The sequence below is a fragment of the Hyposmocoma kahamanoa genome, unplaced genomic scaffold (assembly GCF_003589595.1).
Source record: "Hyposmocoma kahamanoa isolate Upper Pololo Valley unplaced genomic scaffold, ASM358959v1 66, whole genome shotgun sequence".
Lineage (NCBI taxonomy): Eukaryota > Metazoa > Arthropoda > Insecta > Lepidoptera > Cosmopterigidae > Hyposmocoma > Hyposmocoma kahamanoa.
Genome location: NW_020653854.1, coordinates 1,389,038 through 1,409,545, shown reverse-complemented (window position 1 = coordinate 1,409,545; position 20,508 = coordinate 1,389,038). Strand labels below are relative to the sequence as shown.

The 20,508-nt window shown below is 35.4% G+C and overlaps 1 protein-coding gene across 1 annotated transcript in view; it reads left to right on the top strand.

Moving 5' to 3' along the window:
* Positions 1-20,211, top strand: part of LOC113231835 (indian hedgehog protein) — an 82,106-nt gene extending 61,895 nt beyond the window's left edge. The window contains exons 4-5 of the mRNA XM_026466369.1: positions 14,829-14,971; positions 18,312-20,211. Of these exons, the coding sequence (XP_026322154.1) occupies positions 14,829-14,971; positions 18,312-18,776 (608 nt within the window). The 3' untranslated portion in view covers positions 18,777-20,211. The remainder of the gene's footprint in view (positions 1-14,828; positions 14,972-18,311) is intronic.
* Positions 20,212-20,508: the final 297 nt, after the last annotated feature.

The following is a 20,508-nucleotide window of genomic DNA, read 5'->3' as shown; positions in this document are numbered from 1 at the left end:
ATATCTTTACTAGATTAATGATATCCTTAAAGAAGGCCAGCTCAAAAGTATCAAATTTTGACTGGCGGGTGATGCCACTGGAGGATGCGAGATGGATACAGGTGATCCATAGTCTCTGCCTATTCCATTAGGAGACAGTGTGATATATACTCGTATATGTATTTATAAAACACAATTTATACAGAGTGGTTTAAAAATGAAAACACGAAATTGATTTTTCAATGAAATTCGAACAAATTTGAATGATTTGCAGAACTTACAGAATAGCTGTTTATATACGTAAGTGGAATGAGCCTGTTCAAATTTTAGTACTGGAAAACTCATAGTTACGTAGCAGGCACAAATTATCGATTCCAAAGTCCAAACTTTGAAATCAATTCTATATATAAATACAGATTTTTGCATTAGAAGCATCAGCCGTATACTTTTCAACAATAATATTATATTACGAAGTATTTCAATAATCACTTACTACAAGAGAACTAGAATAGAAATGCACTGGTAGTCTAGATTTCATCGCAAACATCAATTTACTGTTTTACTACTACGAATTTCTCGCACGATAGTGAATCCATTACCACCATCATCATTAACCAATTACACGTTCCATAGCTGAGCACGGGTGTCTTCCAAGAAGTTTAGGCAATAGTTCGCACGCTGGGTTAATAAAGATTAGGATCTTCACACGTTTTTCATATATTGTGAACATTCTCTTATATGCTGGTTTAGTCATGATATTTTTATGTTTTTCTAGCGAGAGGAGTTGCTATTAGATTTAAAAAATAAAGACATACAGTCAACTCGGTTAAAGTAAGCTTTCTAGGATAAATTAGAACTTCATATTATTATTATTTACAGTGCCTACGTCGGGGAATACCGCCTTTCCTATCATATAAATATAAATTAAATTTTTAGGCTTTACTGAATTTCCAAACCCACTACCACAAAAAATAATAGAAAACACGCATGTTTTATATTAACAAAAAACTACAAGGGAAAAAAGATTGTGTAGTTTATGTAGATAATTCAGTTTTTTCTTCAAATGCAGTAGCACCTTCTGAAAAGCATCAACGATCCTCAGCTGCTTCCGAGGTTCCTATAGCCCACCTAGGACTCTTTGGGAAACTATGGTTTAAAACATAATTTGCAATAAAATATGCTTTTTAGATAAAAATGTCGCATACGATAAATCGGCGGTCATGACTCGATATGACTATAATCTGCACACTTCCTTTATTTCCTTTAAAAGTGTCAAAGAACAATTCACACGTCGAGAAACCCAACTGCGCATGTGGCTGGCTACATTTTAATGATGTAGCACACGCGTAGAACAGCGCGCGTTGATATCTTTTGTACCAAGCAACCGATTCAGCCTGTTGCACATGTTGGAATTCACAAACTCGTCTTCAGAATTGTTTTCTTTACCTTCACATTTATTTCAAACTCATTGATAATAACTCACGATGCCATTCTGTACGATCGCGTGTATATTTGTTAATTGAAACAGATAAAACAAAGTGGAGCCACCGCGCCAAAGTTTAAAGAGAGAAACTGTGTCGTTTCATCGTCTCCTTAATGGGCCCATAACTGTACAGTGGGCTACAGGATGGGCCGAATATATTGTTGAACTTTACAAGAAGAATGCACCTCGGAGCTTCCCGCGCCGCGCCGTCGGTGTCGATCAAACGAACGAACGAGCCTCTTGTTAGCATTCCTCCCTCTCGCACCCACGTAATCTTAGCCATCTGTCTCCTTTCCACCAGGCCGCATCGCAGCCAATCCCCCACTTCTATAATTACGTCGGTGATTCAATGGCCACTTATATCTATATATGTGTGTGCAGCATAACGATGAAACGACTTATATGTATGAATACGTTTTGGATATAATGGAGCATTCCTGAGAGGTTGCTTCCAATTAGTTTCGCACTCATATTGATCTAAATACATATTTTTTTAGTAAAACATATTCCATAGAATTATTTCAAATAACTAGTACCCGACTAACTGATGTTACGGCAGCAAGTTAAGAAGAATAATACATGGTATCCTTATAAATAACATTCGGTTTTGTCTTTGGGCAATAAAAGTTAATTTTCATTCGTCAAAAACAACCCCTTCTTACTAGTTCTTCTCACGGGAGCCTGCCTTACTAATGAATAGATATTACGGTTTAATGATATGGAGTATAATTTATTTTGTTTATCTAAAAAAAAGGATTCTTAATATAGCATTTTAATTTATAATGACAGTGCTTATATGCAATCGACTTTTTTTATTGATTTGTGTCGCAACCCAATCAAATATTTTTATTGACGTCTCTTTGAAACAAAATCACGTCCATGTTTAAAATGAAATAAACCAATACATCATTGGAAAACATAAAAAAAGACATGGTCATTGTTTCAAGTAGTGGGCCGTAGGCCAGTGACGTCTTTCGCTGGGTCCCAGTTGATTCGCTGCATGTTTATTCATTTATTCAGAGGTTTTGTGCGAGTGGGGACTTTTTTGGTATTAATTTGGTGTTTATAAATAATTAATGTATCGTAGGTATGTTGCGGTCGTGTCCGGGGTCAAGGCCGGGTGCCGCACGAGTTTCCATCCCGTGCGCCCGCGCAGTGCTCACTCTCTCCATATTTCGAATCTTTATTATCTTAGAGCGCTCTCATGTTGCACTGCCGAGATATAAAACTTTTATAACCTTTAGAAATACCTATATAATGTTTACTATGATAAGTAATATACAGCGCACAGCGAGGAAGATACAGGCCTGATTACATACGTTTGGTGGCATATTTCTCGCTAACGCAAAAAAAAGATTGAGATAAAACCTAGCATTTCTAAAAAGGTTCAGAACAGTGTCCGACCTGGCGAGTCGAACTATCGTCTAATGCCTCTCCTGAGAAGAGACATGTGCCTACATGTCTCTTTTCAGTATCAGACGTATAATAGGTTCATGAATATATGACTTCAACAAGTTTACTCGTTCACTTATAAAAAAAATTCAACCGACTTCAAAAACCACAGAAGACACTACACTGAAAAGAAAAAAATAACAAAATACAGATTTAATCAATTTTTATTTATTTTTGGTTTATTTATATAATTACAACGTGACAATTCATGTCCAAACTTATCTATTATCTATAATTTTAATAAAACTATTATTATTGTTGTGTGTTACCTACTGATCGCTTTGAAGTTTTACTTTCCCACAAAAAAAAAATATTGATACTTAAATATTTTAATATCTAATTAGTTATTTTTGGTGTCGGTGCTAGCCAAGGAAAGAAAAACAAACAAATACCTATCTATAATGGAGTTTGTAAAATAGTTTCATTCCCTAATGTTTGTTAATTTTTCCATTTTTTATAATACGACTAGAATGTCTTTCAATAATTTGCGTTTTGAAAAAGCAGCTTTGAGGCAATATAGAATTACTGAGGCATTTTCTATAAGTTGCGTCGTGTTTTTATGACTTCCCTGATTCGTTACACTTACAAGTCATTACTGCAAGTAGCAGGCACATTAACAAGTTGTAAAAATGACTTGTGGGCTTGTAAAATATCCAGTTCTCTTACTTTTAATGTCGCATGGGTTTCATTTGTGGAGTGAAAGGGAATTTGCTCCACAGATCGCTTAAGTTGATTGATATGGCCATATGCCTTACTTATTTATCATTTACTCTTACGTGACAAGCAATAACAGACTAATGCAACATTCGTATGTTTTGTAATTTAAAATTTGAATTTGTTTAATTTATTTGAAGCTTGAATTTTTTCATAATAATCATAATGCTAGACAACCACACCTTTTAACTAATCACAAACTGAGCAATTCCTGTACCATAGTAGATTGCGTAACGAACATCGATAAATTATTTCTGATAAATATATTAGAACTAATTTGTTATTTACCCGGAATTAAAACCTGGACTTCTTTATAGTACTAACCGCTAGGCCACAGAGCTTCTATAAAGTTATTGTTAATAATAACATTATAATAATAATGCATACACTAAACATAGCTCCGCACTAGGGAAAACCCTGTGGGTGCCCACACACACACACACATAGAAAACCACAAATTACACCCAAACTCACGAGAGAAATAAATGTAGGCCATACAAATATTTCTCCCGACCCGGGAATCGAACCTGGGACCTCTGCGTGACAGTCCGGCGTGGTAACCGTTCGGGCACGGAGGCAGTTTTGTTGCCTCGTAGAGGTTTGACACTGATCTCATTACTTAAATTTTATTTTACGTAATATAGATAACACTCTTCAAATAATACCTAAACGTATTTATTATATATTTTATAAATCTGATATCATACTAGGTGAATATTATAATAAGAAGAAAATATCAATTTTATTTTTAGTACAATATTGATTTCAAGGGTATAAAATACAATAGGAAATAAAAAAGCACCTCTTATGATAATCGATAATACGACGTAGTAATACTCTGTAATAAGGATTTGCAGAACATAGTCCAATAAACAATTTCTTAGATGGTCTGCGCACCAATAAAACCTCGTGTTTTATAACTGGATCCAATTATATCAATCTCATTGGTGGAGCGATTGTTTCCTTTTTCGCAGTACTGTTTTATCGCGTTATTATGAACTAGTTGCGAGACCAATCAGGGTGTTTTAAACCAGCAACATTGAAATTAAAATTTTTAGTAGCTGTAGAGTTCCTTGTAAAAGAATTCGCCCAAGGAAGTACTGTAATCTTACCTTTTTCTGCCACCAAACAGTAATGGTAAAGTGTTGGTAAAATTAAATGGAGACTTTTTAATTTATGTCTCAGGATGACGGAAGCAGTGGCGCACTCAGATTGTTGCAATTTAAAGCTCTGAGTGGCACCCGCAGGCGGACAAGCTTGGTATCCTAAAAACAAAAAGAGAATGAAACAATGTAACAGACTTCAAAAAAGGAGGAAGTTTTTCATTCGACTGTATCTTTTGTTGTTGTTTGTGTGTTACAGGATTATTCCGGCATTTGTGAACCGATTTTGATGATTCTTTTTTTGTTGGAAAGAGGATACCTCATTATAGGTCCCATTTAAATTTGAAGGAAATATTCCAACTCTAAGGGCGACAAACTAGGGAATGAATCCGGTTTCATGCACTTTACGGCGACTGATTTCAATAAAAAAAATTGGCAAATGAATGATGACTTTTGAGGTCGGTTTTTTGTAAATCGCGTATCTAAATTGCCCGTAACGTTGACTTGTTTGAAAAATTCATTTTCTAAATAAGAATGTTATATATGTATCTGTAGATATGAAACGTATTATAATCAGAATGCCAATGATCTTGAGACTAAAGATGAACAAAACAAGTGAACCCTGTTATAGTTCTATTGCATACTGAGGCATGCGTGCGAAAACTTTAACGTCAACTTGGAAATTGAAATTCATATGTCAATTTCAACAATACGCGTAAATATTAACTAATGAAAAATTAAAATAATTCATTAGCGCTTTTTCACATCACTGTACAATTATGATTAATGGTAATAAGATGTATTTCAAATGTTTATCGATAAATTAAAACGTGTTTTTAAACTTGCGTAGCTTCAAAAGCAATTTGTCCGCGCAGAAGAGTTCAACGTGCGACGAGACGTGTTTGATCGTGTTGTGTCGTTATAATGACTTAAAACATGATCACGTTGTCACTTAGATATTGAGATATTAAAGTGAATGTCATGGCTGGTGATATTATTGCTACTATATTTATTTTGAACACCTTCAATGTCTAACAGTGTTTTCGAATAAAGACGAATTCTAAGGAATTCCAATTTAGCTCTCTACGGAAGCGGTAAACATTACAAAAGTAATAGAATACCAAAAAACGAGCTTATAGTTTTGTCTGACTAAAATTGGGGTGTAGTCAATGGTATAATAGTTGTGTTTCGGGGAAGATAACAATACGATGGGGCAGTTAAAGTTTGACACGACGGAGGCTCTGGCAAATGGGGCGTGACCGGTACGCCGTCGTCGTGTCGGTCACCAGTCGGTCCCTCGTTCGTCGACAGGTCACGACGCTCTGGAGGACGGAGCGTCCAAAATTTTAATTCGTCTAAACTTTTTAGTGCTTTTTTATTGTTATTACACTTGGCCGTGTTTGGGTTACGTTTTCTTGCTAAACTATCGGTGATTTGAAAACTATAAAACTTACTTTAAGTTAACGATAGATAAAAAAGAAATAAACTTTGCAATTTAGTTCTATTCACACCGCTTCCTACGGTCGATTAGAAAGTCCAGAAGGTTCTATTATGTATCGTTGTTTTATATTCAACCGAAGAACTATGCTTCCTTCTTCTTTACTAATAGACACAAGTATACCATATGTGTTAGATAAGATTGTGGCTAAGCTAGAATCTGTTTTACAGTTTTACCATTTAGCAGGCAGTTGAAAACAAGTATTCCATATAATTCGTGTATGTAATCTGTAACCAATAAAAACGGTTTATTCGCCGTCGGCCGACACGTGTGCATGAATTTTTATTAAAAATTTATATTTAGGAGCGCCGCGGACATTGCTGGGACCGGTTGTGAGGATGTACAGAATTCCTTAGGACGTGTCGACGGGGGATAGAGACCGTAGGGTTGCGTACGTTTACCTCTTCCACCCGAGTGCTTTGGTGAAACGGATCGTAATTTGGATGCTGGTAAGCAATAATATGTCAACTAAACTAATCATAGTTTTGCGGATATGGTTCCTAAAGAATTTTTCGTTGTTCTTTCTCAAAACTATGATCTTGTTAGTTGATAAGTTATTGCTTATCATCATCCATTTGCGATGTTAAGATGAGTAGACAATTCAACTTATAATATACTATTGATTAATTTCATCATCGTCATCAATCCAGTGAACACCTGACTATTGGACACGGGTCTGCTCTAAATAAATGCATGGGACAATGCGGGGAACTCCATTCTCCAAGGCTTGTAACATTTTCCCTTAGAATAATAACGCATAGAATGATAGTTTCATATCAAACGAACTGTCACAAGTTTGGCAAAAATCAAATTCATGTAGGTTAGTTTTAGTAGTAGGTTAATTTTCGGTTTTACTGAATATTTATATAAAAATACAAATTGAAACGCGTTACTTCCTTATGGAATATGATGTTAGATCTATGTTATGTTTGTCTGACGTATTTGTACACTCATTTACCGCACATTTTGTAATTTTTAGCTAAAATTCTGGAGCTGTTCGCGGTGCAAGTTGACCTTGAGCACTGAAGGCCCGCCCGCTCGTGTAGGCCCTTTTGGCGTGCTTCAATTTGCCTCACTTAGCGTGTGCGGACTAGGTTTCTATGCGTTATTATTCTAAGCATTTTCCTTTATCGCTTCTTTATGACATCAGTGACGGGACATAGCAGTTGTAGTAGCCCTCGGTGCTTTAAACCGCAAAGATCTGAGAGCCATTGCAACTACGCCCGTCACCATGACACACGCATAGACAAGTCCAATGTGCCTGTAATATCACCATACAGGAACGCAGTAAAGTGTGCTTGGCATAAGGTGGCAGTTCTCCCCTTGATGAACACTTTTACAAGCAGCCTTACACAGAGTCAAAATGGAAGCGAAACCCGCAAATCCATTTTCGCTCTTATTGCACGGACTTTTGCTTTTTCTCTGATTCGCTCACGCCGTTTTTACTAAAAGTAACTAATTGTATCTATATCTATATCTACCTTACTACAATGGGATCACTTTGTCACTTACAACACTGATTTACCTATTGGAAATGCAACTGTTCTTTCGGACCTAAATTGCATGTATTTGTGTTTTTTAACAAATTTTGCCTATCATACTCTATTGTCTATCTCCCTAGGTTTTGGGAGATATTTGATAATTCATTTTACGTCAACTAGGTTTTTGTTCAATAATTATAATTTATTTTCATAGTCCCCATAATTATCTACCACAAAGACGAACAAAAAAGAATTTAAGAAATTTAAAAGAACGATACATTGCGAAAATTTTAAAACCAATAAAAATTAAATTAAAAATCGAAATAGAAATTAAAATTGAAAATAAAAAAAATCATTCCCAATTTAAAATTCAAGGTAAGTTTTCTTTGTAAGTAATAGCGATATTCATGATCACCATAAACCCATATACGTTCCACTGCTGGGCAGCGGTCTTCTCTAAAAATCCTTTCAAAATGGATCACAGTAATTATACTGTATTGTAGTGGATAACGTAAGTGGACTCGATTAAAAAACGTAAAGATCATGATCTTAGACAAGAGGTGAACGAAACAAGGTAGCCCCGTTGTGGTTCGGTTGGGTGGAGCCGGGGCATGCATGCGAAAGTCTCGTGACACCCGAGCCGCCACATCCCGGAAGACTGCGGCTGCGCGCCCGACTCCTGCGCCGTTCCCACGTACCGGCGCATAGGAGTATACAGCACAGGAATGTGACAGGTCACATGATCATACTTTAAAATCATGCTAAATTCTCTCTTAGATTTAAGAGCTTGGGCTTAATCGTTGTTGGAAACGGCGTTTTGTCCTCTGGAATGTTTTGCCAAATGGTATATGGTATGGTATAATGGTATGGATATACCAAACCATCATCATTTCAGATGAAAGATATCCATAGACATTCCTTTCCTAAAGATCTCTACAACGACCGGTCTTGCGCTGCTGTCACATATATATTGGAACTTCCTATTATTTGCATTTCCGATTGCCTGGCAGAAATGACTACACAGCAACCTGTTGAATTAACTTATCCTGTAATGCTTTTTTATGATACCAAATGAAAGGACGAACAAGTTGTGCATCTGGCGGAGAGCCGCACGTTTGTTCGTAACAGTTGCAGTGCCTCTCAGAGCTTTAAATCGCAAAGATCTGAGGGGCACTGCCACTGCGCCTGTCAACTTGAGACATAAGTTGACAAGTAGGTACTATGTGCCTGTTTTTTCACCCGCAGCCTTGAAAATTGGAATGCTATAATGCTCATATTACTGCTTGACAGCAGAAATAAGTTCGCAGTACGTCTCTAGATGAACTCTTCACAAGAATCTCTACTGTTTCCTACAAACCAACAATATTATATTCAGGCGAAATTCTTCACAGCCATGTGAACATTGTTTTCTTTCTCTCTCTTTACCCTTTGACACGTGAAATTTACAGACGGTTGAAAAGTCCTATGTAACCAGCACCCTTACCCTTCATAATCAAAACACGGTAATGCTCATTACTGCTTGGTGATAGAAATTGGTAAGGTGTCAATACTTCTCCGGACATCGAGTATATAACCAGAAACAAAGACGAAGTGTCATTGAATTTGTTTGAAAACTATTCTGCCATATCATTACGGTGACAGCTGCGCTCCGATTGGCCAGCCCGAATTCGAAACAATTGACGGGTGTCGTCAATTGTTTCCCTTCTAAACGATCAGTTTAACTTGAGTTTTGCTATAATGAACGAAAATTGCAAACTTACATATTTAATATAATATATTAGATGTTTTGCTGTTTTTCCTACACCAATACAATAAATACAGAATATTTTTGTAATATACGGAAACGTACACACAGATCAATTGTTGGCGCTGTACTATTTGAGCTTTCTAATGTGTGATTTTAGAACAAACGAGAGGTGATATTTAAAAGTGATATAAGACCCATTTGCCTAATGAGTTGTCAGGGATGGATGGCCTTTATTTCGTCTCTATTTCTGGTTACATACTCGATATCTCCAGACGCACCCTTTCACAAGGAGCTCTGCTGCCACTAAATTTACATGATAGTTATGTATAGTCATTTAGACAGGACGTTTTAAAAACAGTCACTTCGATTTTGAGATAACTTTAAACTAAATAACTTTTTATTTCTCTATCGTAGCGTAAGTAAATTACAGTTACTCAAACTTTGGTATCATTTATAATATTCAGTGTCGTATATAGTAACTAATGCGTCGTTTTCGTATGGTAATCCTGAGCATATATAAATATTACATGTATTCGTGGTTATTTATCGATTCAAGTCATTAGATCATATTGAATCGCATTTATCTGCATAATGAATCAATTTAAGCCGATATGGATGTGTATATGCTAATGTAGTGAAAGGTATCGAGTGTCTAGCTGGAAATAAACACGTAGAAGATTTATTAGAATAATTTGCACTTTGGTCAGGCCACCTCTGGAAACATTACTACTTTCAGGAATGACAATTAAAGATTCTGTAATCGAAATTAGTTGATAACTTTAATAAACAAATGGAGAGTTATAAAATTTCACATATATACACAATTTGTTTCATGTAGTTTTTAAAGAAAGAAAGAAAGCATAGTATTTTGTGCAATCGTTGCCCAATGAAGTCAAGTGCCTAAGGAATACCTAGGTACGAGATTGTAACACCTAATTATGTAATAATTGCATACAATACTTTTTCTCCAAGTAAATAAACTAATTAAACACAACCAATTGTAGGAAATGAAACTATTTTTCCGGATTTAAATCGCGTATATTTTTCAAACAAACCGACGTTTCGACGTGAACCGTGACCATGGGACCTGTAAAGGGCCCGAAACGTCTTTTTTTTTGTTTGTTTGAAAAAACAAATATACGCGATTTAAATCCGGAAAAATTGTTTCATTTCCTACACGTAACAATCGCGAAATCCTAAGAACTCGACAACCAATTATGTTTTGTTAAGAATTCATGACAACAATTTTTTAAATAAATTTTCACCCATTCGTTTGGGGAAGCAAAGGTGCCAACCTACAGCCTCATTATATATTGAGACAAAAAAAAACAGAAAGATAGAACCTAGGTGGCCAAGGGCCGCCTAAATTCTAACCAAACATTTTTTTCATAAAGGTTTATGACACTGTTGCAAAACCTTTAGGCCAATTTAACAAATTAAGTGGCAGTAGAGCATTTGAGTTAATTTAATTCATATTTTATTTGATTTAATTTGCAAAAATACGACGTTATTTTTTTGAAAGTTTTCAGTTCAGTGCGGAGTTATCATAGACAATAGAATTTTGATTCACAAATAAACACAAGAGCTCCTTTGTGATATGGTTTATGAAATTATAAAAAACTGTTTATTGCACAAGTATAGACACGCAATTTTACTATCATGCATGTCGCGACTGGTACAACCAACTGAGACGTGCTCATTTTTAGCCACAATCGGTTTTTTTTTAATTGATTGAGCCACTGACAACAATAAATGAGTAAACAGAAGAAAACCGACATAATAGAAAGTGTGCATATAAATATAGATAAATGAAATACTTATAATATGCAAATAACACTATATCAATATTACAATTTTTTTATAAATAACCGACGTCAAAAGGTCGTGGTATTACATCTATATGCCAAGTTTTATTGAAATCGGTTACCAGAAAGTTCGCGAAAACGAATCCATCCCCTAATTTGACACCCTTACAGGTGGAATATTTCCTTCAAATTTAAATAAGACCAATGCTGGGGTGCCTTCTTTCCAACAAAAAAAGAATCATCAAAATCGGTTCTCAAATGCTGGAGTAAATGCGTACAAAAAAAATACAATCGAATTATGAACCTCCTTCTTTTTTTGAAGTCGGTTAAAAATGAACCTAAATTATAATATTTTTATACAATACTGAAATGAATAATTTTGTGAAGTGTCGCTCAGGGGTTCGAAGCGAGGTGTGGGTTACTTTCGGACAGGCAACAACCTGTCTGGTTGCGCATTTAGTTACATAATATATAATATACCGTCATAAAAATGGTTCTTATTATTTTTATGATTATCATGTGATAAAAGCACTTTGACGTGGTACGTTTACCATATGGCTCGATTAATTAAAATAAATACAGTTATATTTTAAACTTTGCAGTTATTGCAGGTTAGCAGATTGACACTAGCAATTAACACCACGCGCAAACTTGAATTTTATCGATTTTGAGTTTTTAATGAAAAATTATTCACTCCATTTAAATTAAATTCCAAAATTCGAAAACAATGCAAAGAGTATTCAAAGATTTTATGATCTAACTAGCTTGTTTGAAAGCCCTTTTATAGACTCTATTGAACAGTTAGCGTAATGTTAATTGCTAATATCGAGATTATAAAATCATCTTCCCGTTCTTTTTGTTTTTCAATCGCTATACATCTATATGAGTACATCGTACATATTTGTTATTAATAGAGGTCGTAAACATTATATTTCTTTTACAATAAATTTAGTGTTCGTCGCACTCATTAAGGCTGCTTTATCGTATCATATTATCATTGTCACGTATATCAGTGAATGTAGAATAGCGCCTACATTTTTTTTTTTTGGTCCTGCGAGCCGGATTAACGGTGGATAACAGGAATAGGTCTCTTCTATGTATCCCATTCCTTCCGGTCCTGCGTCTTCATATCTGTCCATCTAGTTTTATTATTGAGGAGGATAGAGTGAACCTTCACGAAACTACATTTGCATTGTACGCGTGCGCGCATTCCGCGAGCTAATCGCAATTCCTCACGATATAAATGTGTTTCTCATGCACTTTACCACAGACCAATGTTTTTGTCATATACTCATAGGCACATATTACATAGTTATTGTTTATTAAACCGAACAGGTTTTCTTTAACACTACATAATCGATATAACTAGATTTATGCCTTTAAAAAGTTTAGGTTGAAATTGCTAACATTAATAAGGTCAAAGTTGAAACAATAAATAAACTTTTAATTAATTCTTGTTTAGTTAGACACACCCACTGTCCCGCCCTAATTGAAATTCATCTAAGATTTGTAAATCGCGAAAACAATTCGAATTCACAAAGTTATCTTATTAATATTTTCATACCAAATGATAAAAGGACGAACGTCACCGTCATGACGTATCATCCATTCACGAGATGAATTATGAATAGTGTCACGTGTGTACATTTGTCGAGGTAATGTCGAGAGTAGAGGCAAGTGGTAAGCGTGTGTCGGGGGGCAGCGCGTCGCCGCCTAGCTCTCCCGGTGGTCCCCGCGGGGCGGGGTCTGCGCGGCCACTCGCGCTGCGCTGCGCCCGCGCCGCCCGCGCCCCCCGGTCCTCCGCCCGCGCCCCGCCGAGCCGCTTATCGCAGCATCTTCAGCCCAACGTTGCTGACGTCACTGTGAAATCGGACTTTTAACTCATTTCAAGGCTACCACGTCGATTCTTCACATTTGACTTTGTAAACAGGAATATTTTAGTGTCTATTGAAAACGTACTATTTGATTTTAAGTTTCTACATAACTTTTTTTTTTCCTCTTTTTTATATATAGCATATTTATAAATGTATGGGGAAACTCGTTAACTCGCAAAAGTGGCCGGAAACGTTACCCATCATTGTACCATTAAATACCACATTTATCAGAGAGATAAATCGCAGACGATGTGCAAAAAAAGTCGCAAAGGTGGCCGACACCTATTCAATGATTCGTGTGATGTGTTCAGCCAACAACAAACAAACTTGGACAATGAGCGCTTGACTTTGAACGAAATCTAATTTGTGTGGTTATTGTGTAATGCGATCAGGCGGGGGCATCGCTTTGTGCGCGTTTTGCTTGGCTCCGAGTCGGTTGGTTACACAATAAATAAAAATTTAACGAGCTCGCGCAAATCGCGAACAGCCTTCTCGTACCCACTTACGCGTGTAATTGCACCCACTTTGTACACAATTGTAATGAAACAGTGGTTTCGGGCACCCAAGTATAAATCCAATATCTTTTGAGGTGCAGGCGGTAAACCAAGGTGCAGCTTACGGAATAGACATTTCGACTTTATCCTGTAGCCGTCATTTAGTCGCACGTATAAATAAGCACTTTTTGCAACCGTTTCGGGGATCTCCAGATTACGACCAGGTACAGTTTAAGCGGGATAAGGATTTAAATAAATACTATTAGATAATAAACAAACAAGTCCAGGGAGTTAGGTTCGGTCCGTCCTTTATTTCGTCATCGACTTTTTAGAATAAACAATGACTTATGGAATTCACGTAAACGGATCAGAAATTGTTTATTGGATAAAAAATTTGCTCACGTTTATGGAAGCAGCTTTTCGTGGAAAATTTCTATTCGGTTTTCTGTAGGACTTATCTCTGGGTTACGGAGTGAAGCGATTATTAGCGATTGCCTTAGGCGTTGGAACTGGGTTCGGGGTGGTGTGGGCAGGTACAAAGCGAGTCGCGGGTGTGCGTGCGCGCCGCCACCGATTAGTCGAGGCTCAACGTGAAAGCGCCTGCGATTCTCTTTTGTTTCGTATCTTATCGGATTTTAATTACGAGCGTAGAGAAATCTCGTTATACCTTAAAGGGATATGACTCCGAGCTAATTTACTATCGTCTCTTGCACGATTTTATGTTCTCCTCTTTATTTTATTGCGTTCGTCCTGACTTATGTACGTACGGCACGCAAGTATTACATTCGTTTGATGCATGATTTCTTCGTACAGTAATGTTACGGCTGATGTTTCTTGAATGAGTTTTACATAAATTGATTTGCCTTGGATTCGTTTACCAATAAAACAAGTAGGGTAAGATGTGTGGTGATGAATTTGTGAATAAAACGATCATTTTCGAACTAGTATTCTCTACCACCTAATTTCCGTAGCAATTTTTATTATTTAAATATTCAAGTATATTATCGTGTAATTATGAAATAATATTACACGATACAATTTTCGAATATTAAATAACATTGCACGATGAAAAAACCGAATACTTAAATAATAAAAATTGCCTCGGAAATTAGGTAGTGAGCAACACTAGTCCGAGGATGACCGAAAAATGAACCACAAGCAGAATGTGTTCTTAATCTCTTCAATGTATGAATTTCAGAATCTTCGGTCGGCACGGGCGCCGGGTGCTTCCCCTCAGGCGCCTTGGTGCACACGGAAAACGGGACACGAGACATCGCCCTCGTGCAAAAGGGTGACCGGGTCTTGGCTGCGGACGATACCGGCAAACTCGTCTATTCAGAGGTGAGTATAGTGATTTTTTATTTAGGTAATTTTCGTGTTAATTTTCTGTACCTAATTCCGTTTTTATTATTTGAATGTTCTACAATATTATCATGAAGTATTATTTAATATTCGAATGAGTATCCTGAAATCTTATTTAATATTTCACGATAATATACTTGAATACTTAAATAATACTAATATCTTATCACGTTACACAAAAACTAACTTAATTACAATTACACAGGTAAAAAAATGCTTAATTACTTATCTATACAATAACAAATAAGCAAGTTACACAATAAAGTTTGTATCTTCTTATACACTATATATTTTTTTTTATAAATGGTAATAATAATAATAATAATAATAATTCATTTATTTGTGAAAACACAGATTAGATATGTAAGTCGACATGTACAAAATGAGTAGGTATAGTTTCACTGTGTCCGGCCAAACATTTGGCTTACAAACATATTGAAAGTATATTTGGTATATGAATATTATTATAATACAAACATAATTACCGGTATTGACAATATAAAAATGAAAAGAAAAAAAATAAAAGAAAATATATTTAAAATATTAATTATGTTTATAATATCGTTAGTATTCAAGAATGTCAGATTAATTATTAATGTCCAAAACAGTGAATATAATATAAACAAATTAATTCATTCCAACAATTAAATTACAAAAGTCAAGCGGCTTTGTAGACACACATTAAAATTTGGCCACGTTCTTACCGGACTGCCTGTCTTGTAATGATTTAGGACGGAGTGTTCTGGACTTTCCAGTTGATCGAAAGAGGAACAACGAATACCCCATCATCTCCTTACACTGCTGCTGTGCTGTAGAGGACTAGCCTCTATCAGCAACTTAGTTATTAGAATAGGCTTGGTTTTTTTTTATTAATTTAGTGCTTGCTGTGTAATGCCCTCCGTGTCCCAGCGCCTAGCTTTCCCAGTTTGAGGTTAGGCAATTGATATGATTGTGTGACATATGATTATTACAGTCATTGTTCAAAAAATTCTAGCTTTAAATTGAAATATATTGGCAGATGATTATCACTAGTAACAGGTTTCTTACCACGGTATAACTTCTTTTTATTTTCCCGATATTTCGGAACGGTTGCACGCTCCATGGTCACGGGTTGACTGCTCAACCCGTGACCATGGAGCGTGCAACCGCTCAACCCGTGACCATGGAGCGTGCAACCGTTCCGAAATATCGGGAAAATAAAAAGAAGTTATACCGTGGTAAGAAACCTGTTACTAGTGATAATCATTTAGTGAATAACCACGAAAGTCTTAAAATCTATATATATTGGCAGAATTTCAATTTAAATTTACAAAGAATATGGACTGTCTGTTATTGATTGTCACGTTATAGTAAATGACAAATAAGTAAGGTTATGAGTATAGTATAGAAATTATCTTGTTTTAGCAGGCAATTGAAGTCGTTATCAAGAATACATATATTTGAGTTCAAATTCATCTATTTCTTTGTGATACACTGGTTACAAAAGGTGTCACAAAGTTTCATATCTTTTTATATACACACTCATATATATAATTTGTATACGAGTATATTCATGCCATGCATTGACTTACAATTATATGGACGTCGGGTCCGCGCTAAAAAGTGTCCGAACTTATAGGGCGTTAAAATCGTATACAGAGCTTCATTCACGCTGTAATCTTCATTTGTTCGACTGAAAGCGAAGCAAGCAAAATTAGACAGTACTGCGATGACATTACAATTTAAATCTAACGTTTTAGCTTTTTCATATTCCTTTAGATGTCACTACGTTTAAATAGGTTGACTTGGGACTTTTTTTTCGTGGTTTTTGTATTAGACCCGTCGTCCATTTATTTGTAAGTCAGTGATGCCATGTAATAAAATAACAAAATCTCATAAACTAAAACGAACATAAACAATATATAATGTCAATTTTAAACAAAGTCTCTGATATTGTAGAATGTTGTTCCAGTAATCAGTAATTTTATTGCATTCCACATTGTAAATATATAAAGATGAAAACTCATAGCTATGAGAACCAATTGTGGATCCTACTGGGCACTTTGTTCAGGACGCTATGCTCATGTATTTCCTCTGCAAGCAGTAAAAAATTTAAAAACTGTAAAAAATATTTACATTGTAAAGATTGTATAAATGCACTATATGGATGGTGATAAGCAATAACGTGTCAACCAACATGATCATACTTTTGCGAAAAATGGCACCAAAATATTTTTCTCTGCTTTTTTGCTCTAAAATTTACTTGTAAAATAAAAACTTTTGCTGTTGTCACCTCAGGAATGATGAATTTTTCCGATTTATTAATATAATTCCTCAATTACAAGCACTACAGCAAAAGTTTTTATTTTACAATTAAATTTTGGAACAACCTATCAAAAACAAGGAAAAAAAATTAAGTGCCATTTTCGCAAAACTATGATCATGTTGGTCGACACGTTATTGCATATCATAAACCATATAATAAAATTCTATAAAGTAATATTAGTAATCCTGTATTTTAAATTTTTACTAATCCTATAGTCAACATATGTAAGTAAAATGTAATTAAATTTTCATTAACATTTCATTTAGGTACTTAATTACATACATTGTCTTAAACTCTGTAGCATTATTGCATTTTTTTTCCAATCGCAAGTTTATTGGGGTCCATTTGGAAATCAGCGTCACAGCCTTTTCTCGGTGGTGACATTAGCTGAGTGGATCCTTCTACATACGCCACAGCCGCACACATGACATTTACTTAGCACACAATAGTGTTGACTATATTTGTGGTCATTTCACTACCTATTACTAAGATTTTATTTTTAATTCATTTATTTAATTTTTTTGTTTGTTTTGTTATTCTATTTTATTTTTATTTTTATTTAGCTTTGTCTTTTTTTTATTTCTTACTGTTTATAATTGTGTTGTGGCGTTATGTAATAAATGGTTTCTATTCTATTCTATTATAGACCTTCGAAGCCATTATAACTATATATATAGATCAGTAGATTTAGAGCAGTATTGCTTGGTCTGATTTGCAGTTAATCAGAACCGCGTGCACGCCAGGAACAGGATAATTCAAATATAAGGGATGGGAGAAAATGTCCGTTTTTGTCTTTTGTGCTTTAAAGTTTATTTTTATCTAAATTGTATACCGTAAAATTGGCAATACGTACTGACACAACAATGTTAAATAAGACCTTATAGACGTGCGTACACAATAAATGATTTGATTTGATTTGATTTGAAAATATATGTTCAATGTATGAATTTCCCAAAAAATTATTCCGTAATTAGCGTATTGATGACAACTAACATCGAAAATGATAAATTCCAGGTGATAAACTTCATCGACCGGGATCCGAACGCGACGCGGCACTTTATGCAGGTGACCGCAGAGAATGGTGTGACAATCACGACAACGCCATCACACTTGCTACTGCTCGCCGCCGCAGATGGCTGGCGGGAGGTCTTCGCAGCCGATGTAGAAATCGGAGACGTACTTCTGACGAGAGGACCAGGAAGTGTCATGCGTCCGTCACGAGTGGTAAAAAAGAGAATGGTGGCTCGCCACGGAGTGTTTGCGCCGTTAACGCAAACAGGAACTATTATAGTAGATGATGCGCTCGCGTCTTGCTACGCTATTGTGAAAAGCCATGCGCTTGCGCACGCCGCAATGGCCCCGCTGCGATGGATGTCAGGTTGGGGATCGACGGAAACGCCTAGAGGTGTGCATTGGTACGCCAACGCATTATATTCCTTTGGCGATTATGTTCTGCCTTCCTCCTATCGATACCGCTGATTAAGTGGTTCGGGGATAGGTTTCTGTGGACTTAACGTTGGCAGTGTGATCCAATGACTGTTGCCGCGCGCGGGACGTGCCCATACTCTGTAAATAATGGCCAGTGTAAATAGAAATGTGAAAAACATGTTGTAAATACGATCACAACTAATAAATTCTTTCTCTTTACCTATGAAATCGACGACCTTGACTTATTGCCTTCAATGGAATGTATTTATTAAGTAGTTTTGTAAGACATTTCAGCAATTTGCATATTATTTAGTAACTAACTACGGATATATGTAAATTGTGTCGATATTGTTATTCTGCACAATGCAGAAATACTTAAATGTATGCGCTTATGGTTTTTAAGTTACTGTATAAACATTACTAGGTGTAAGTAACGTCTATTTTGTTAGAGAAAATTGAATATCTTGGAATTTGTCTTCCTGATGTAAACAGTATTCGGTTTCTCAACTTCTTGGTCTGTAAGTAGACATTCCGCTTTCTTTCGCTGGACACAGAGCATGTTGGAATTGTGATCTTGGTACTTGAAACAGTGACTTAAGATTTTATTTATTGTTATTTATTATAAGCTAGGTATTCTATTTATGAATTGACGAAAAACATAGAATTTACTTTCAATCTTAATATTTCTTTTCTGTTACACTGAGTCTTACATAAATATTGCTTTTCTACTTTGACGGTTTTTCATTAATGTTCACTCAGGTATAAATAAGGCCATGCAATTAATGTTATATTAAGAAATTTTTTATAGGCTTGCTACTCGTGTTGCTATAAACACGAGAGCTTATGTACTTCAAAGGTAGCTTGTGACACCTCTCAAAGATCGACTGGAAGATCTTGAACTGAAGTTTGGGTTCCTATAGTGAATTTAGAATGTTGTTGGACTGGCAACAGGTTTACGATTAATAACTATGTCTAAATTTCGAAATTATTTATTGACATGTCTTCATATACTGTAATACTAAGAGAGATCAGATATTTTGATAGAAAATCACAATTGACATTAAAAATGAAGATTACAATTTAAAATGTTCTAAGTTACTGTATTAAAATGTAGACCCGTATTAATAAATTCATCTAAGGCGTAGAGTTTGTTGACTCTGGAGTGGACATCAACGATAACTATAGCATTGTTTCAGACTTGTGAAAAATCCGCTTACGTATAAATTAATAACGATTTAAGCCTTAACCAATCAAAGGCAGGATTTTGGTCACTTGAAAAGGTGCCAATGATTATATTTTATTAATACAGAACTTCGGAGCTCTTTATTAATACGGGCTTTGGAAATAATGCACAAATATATGTAATGTTTTTAGAAAGTCGGTTTCATATACATAACAAGTTATCGTGCGTACATATATCGGTGAGTTATTCCTATTTAGACCTATTCATTTATATTAATAATAGGAGCAATTATCAAGAAAATCTTTATGAAATATTTTTTTCAAAATGGCGACTTAGGCCATTTTTTCTGTAGTCTTCAAATCTGTAATTATTAAATTAGTTCTAAGTTTAATAAGAAACTAACAAAAGGTTAAAAATAGAGATAAAATCGGAGAGCTTTAACTAATGTTTTGACAATACAAAATAATAGGTAATTGCCATAACGATTGCCATATTAAGAGCTTAGTTTTAAAAACTGAACGGTTCCCGTCATGTATTTAATTAGTTGACAGATGTGTAACCAGGGAGAGTAAAATTAATGCAGCGCAGTAGATGTTTATT